Source organism: Primulina huaijiensis, chromosome 3 (genome assembly GCF_012295235.1).
Source record: "Primulina huaijiensis isolate GDHJ02 chromosome 3, ASM1229523v2, whole genome shotgun sequence".
Lineage (NCBI taxonomy): Eukaryota > Viridiplantae > Streptophyta > Magnoliopsida > Lamiales > Gesneriaceae > Primulina > Primulina huaijiensis.
This window is the reverse complement of record NC_133308.1, coordinates 127081-130038: the sequence shown is the minus strand read 5'-3', so window position 1 is coordinate 130038 and position 2958 is coordinate 127081. Positions and strand designations below refer to the sequence as shown.

At 34.2% G+C, this 2958-nt stretch overlaps 1 protein-coding gene across 1 annotated transcript in view; it reads right to left on the bottom strand.

The window, feature by feature from the left end:
• Positions 1-1065, bottom strand: part of LOC140972707 (probable WRKY transcription factor 53) — a 2151-nt gene extending 1086 nt beyond the window's left edge. The window contains exons 1-2 of the mRNA XM_073435080.1: positions 507-1065; positions 302-421 (exon numbers count right to left, since the gene is read on the bottom strand). Coding sequence (XP_073291181.1) covers positions 302-421; positions 507-829 — 443 coding nt within the window. The 5' untranslated portion in view covers positions 830-1065. The remainder of the gene's footprint in view (positions 1-301; positions 422-506) is intronic.
• Positions 1066-2958: the final 1893 nt, after the last annotated feature.

The window sequence follows — 2958 nt, the reverse complement described above, 5'->3', positions numbered from 1 at the left end:
TATAGATTTTTTTTTTTGGTTTAGGAAAAATATGAGTTTCAACCACAAGACCGATTGAATCGCCTTGATGCTCGTCCCACACAACTCAAATGAATTCGTGCGTATACATGTATAGATCGTGATCGGTGCATTGGAATCTAACTATTGGACGAATCAGCTAGAAAAGTTGTCGTAAAATCAGTACAAAATTTTTCTCTCGATCAACGTAATGCTACAACAAGAATTTCTAATTTAGCTAATATCCAAGAAATTAAATTAAAGGATTTAAATGCCATAACATCAAGTCTACATGACGTCTCACCTTGGATGTCTAGTCCCCTGAATATCTTTCTGTCCATATTTCCTCCAACTATAGCCGTCATATTCAACTCCTGTCCCGGAGCACACGCGCACTTGTTCACTCAGTTTCGGCAGTGTCTTTCTGCAAATGCCGAAGAAACAAATCAAAATAAAGATATTAATTTAAGATTAACCCAAATGCAAATCCCCGATAAAGAGTTAACTACCTTTTCTTGGAAACGTGGAGTTGATCCTTAGAATCCTTCAACGATGCTTCACTCCGGTGGTTACCCTCAAACGAAACAGGTGACTCCAACATATCGAAAACAGAAATTTTTGTAGGGTGTTCTCCATTACCAAGTGAAGCCATGCAATCGAGCAGAGTCAAAGCATTATCGTAAGAAGAAAGTATCCTCTCCAGTAAAAAAGCACAGGCCTCCCTCGAAGTAGCAGCGGGATTAAGCTCCTTCTGCAGCTGATTCGCAAATTCCCTCCCTTGAGTTAGCTCACTGAACACAGTCTCTTGACTCGAAGTTCCCGCTTTCTCCATTTCAAATAACGAATAGAAATACAAGTTTTTGGGCTCAACTGATCAAGAATTTGGAGTAAAGGACTTGCCTGAACCTTTCTTGATTCCAGATCACATCAATAATAAAATGAAAATACAAATTTTCTTCTTCTTCTTTTTTCTAATAAATGTGAGAATTGGGAGTGGAGATGGCGAAAGATTTTCTGAACGATAAGTGGAAGGAGGGGGGAGAGAGTGATTTTATAATAAAGAACAGAAGGTGTGGAAAAGGAGGGTTGGATTTTAGTATGAAAATGGTGGTGGGAGAATTATGGATCAAAGACAAGCTGACCACTTCAAAGCGCCACCACATCTTAGCTTTGTGGTTATCCAAATTGTACCTTTTTTTTTTACAAAATATATCAAACAAAACAGATTGAAATTACACCCAAGCCCATAATTTATAGACCATCGCAAGTAAATTATTAGAAAGATGGTGGATCAATTCACAATAATTTACCTATTATACTTCAAACGAAAAATAAGAGATGTTTCTACACTTGATTTTCTTGGCAACTCATAGGTATACATAATTTCTTAGCCTAAAATTTCAAATAAACAACAAGCACTTGTGTACTACGAGTAGCTGTCTTTTGAATTTTGAAATTGTTAAATTAGTCGAAACAAGCTAAGGGTCTATAAAACCAATCATTACGCTTTATAATTTTAATAATCCTTTTTAAAATATATGTATTCGATTTATATATATATATATATATCATTTATAATTATGAGGAATGTGGTGGCGAGAAAGTCAACGAAACGAACCATTCAAAGATTCTTTTAACCCTTAGCTTCCGCGTCATACCTCTATACAAAATTTTATTTTTATTTTCTACACAAAACAAAAATAAAAAATAAAAACACGTTGCTGACGACTTCAAATGATGTCATTGAAGTGATGATATTAGATCCAAGAAAGACGCCCTCGAACATTGAATCTTTAATATATGCAACTCTTCAAACATCGATCGAACAACCTTCGAGGAATCTGAGTAAACCCACAAATTGGTTAGATTACAAGTTTGACATACGTTCAACCCATGTAGCACAGCCGTGAGCTCCCGCCCCCCTATACACAGAGCCTGGGCTACGTATTGGAGAGGATGCGGCTGATCGCACCGATGGAAAAGCGGCCCTTTGCTTCATCATTCCGGATATCTAATTACCCGATGTGTGATAATATTTTTTCTTTTTTCTTTTTAATTTGATATCATTTAGATTGCTCGAAAGATTGGAAATACCAATCCAGTTTACAATAATTTCCGTAAAAATTCGATTATATTAAAAAATTTAATCAATAAAGACAAATACTTCAACAAGCTCTACTCGACCACTTAAAATTTTTGGCAAACTATTTTATATCAGGCAAAATTTGAAATTATAAAGGCGAACTAAGTTTTGAACGAGGTGTCTCTGAATTTTCCGACCAATCCATCCATGACCATGTATATCTTTGTATCCCTTGAATTGTTCACATTCATTTTCAACCGTTGAGTTGTAATTAACCGTATAGAACCTCAATCAACATAATTTATTTGATCTATTTTGTTGCATTACTAATGATCCCCTTTGACATAAAAATGTTTGATTTTTTAATTGAAAAATGGTGGCTACCCAGGACTCGAAAGACAATTATCTGATCTGTCAAGTACAACAATATGACGTTTATTGGGTGAGTCTATGTTATATTGGAGTAAATCTTNAACTTTTAACTCCTTGCGAATTTTGTTTAACTTTTTCTTTTTTTAGAATAGATATTACAAATCAACTCAAATATTTTAAACTGTATAGTAGCTCAATCATCATGATTCGATCGATGTATCCAACAAAGACAATTATTGCACTCCAACAATATCAATAATTACACTAATTGCAGTATATGAGAATTGATCTCATGACTTTGACTCTTATATATACCAATTGTAGAATCATGCATTTGCCGCTTTACCAAAGGTTATAACCAGGATAACGATGCTACATTAACTAAAATCTTTTAAAATCGTAAAACAATTCAAACGTCACATTTCGATTGTTATACCTTACATAAACAATTATTGCACCTAACAAATATGATATAGTTGTTATTTTACATTCTAGAAATCATTTTT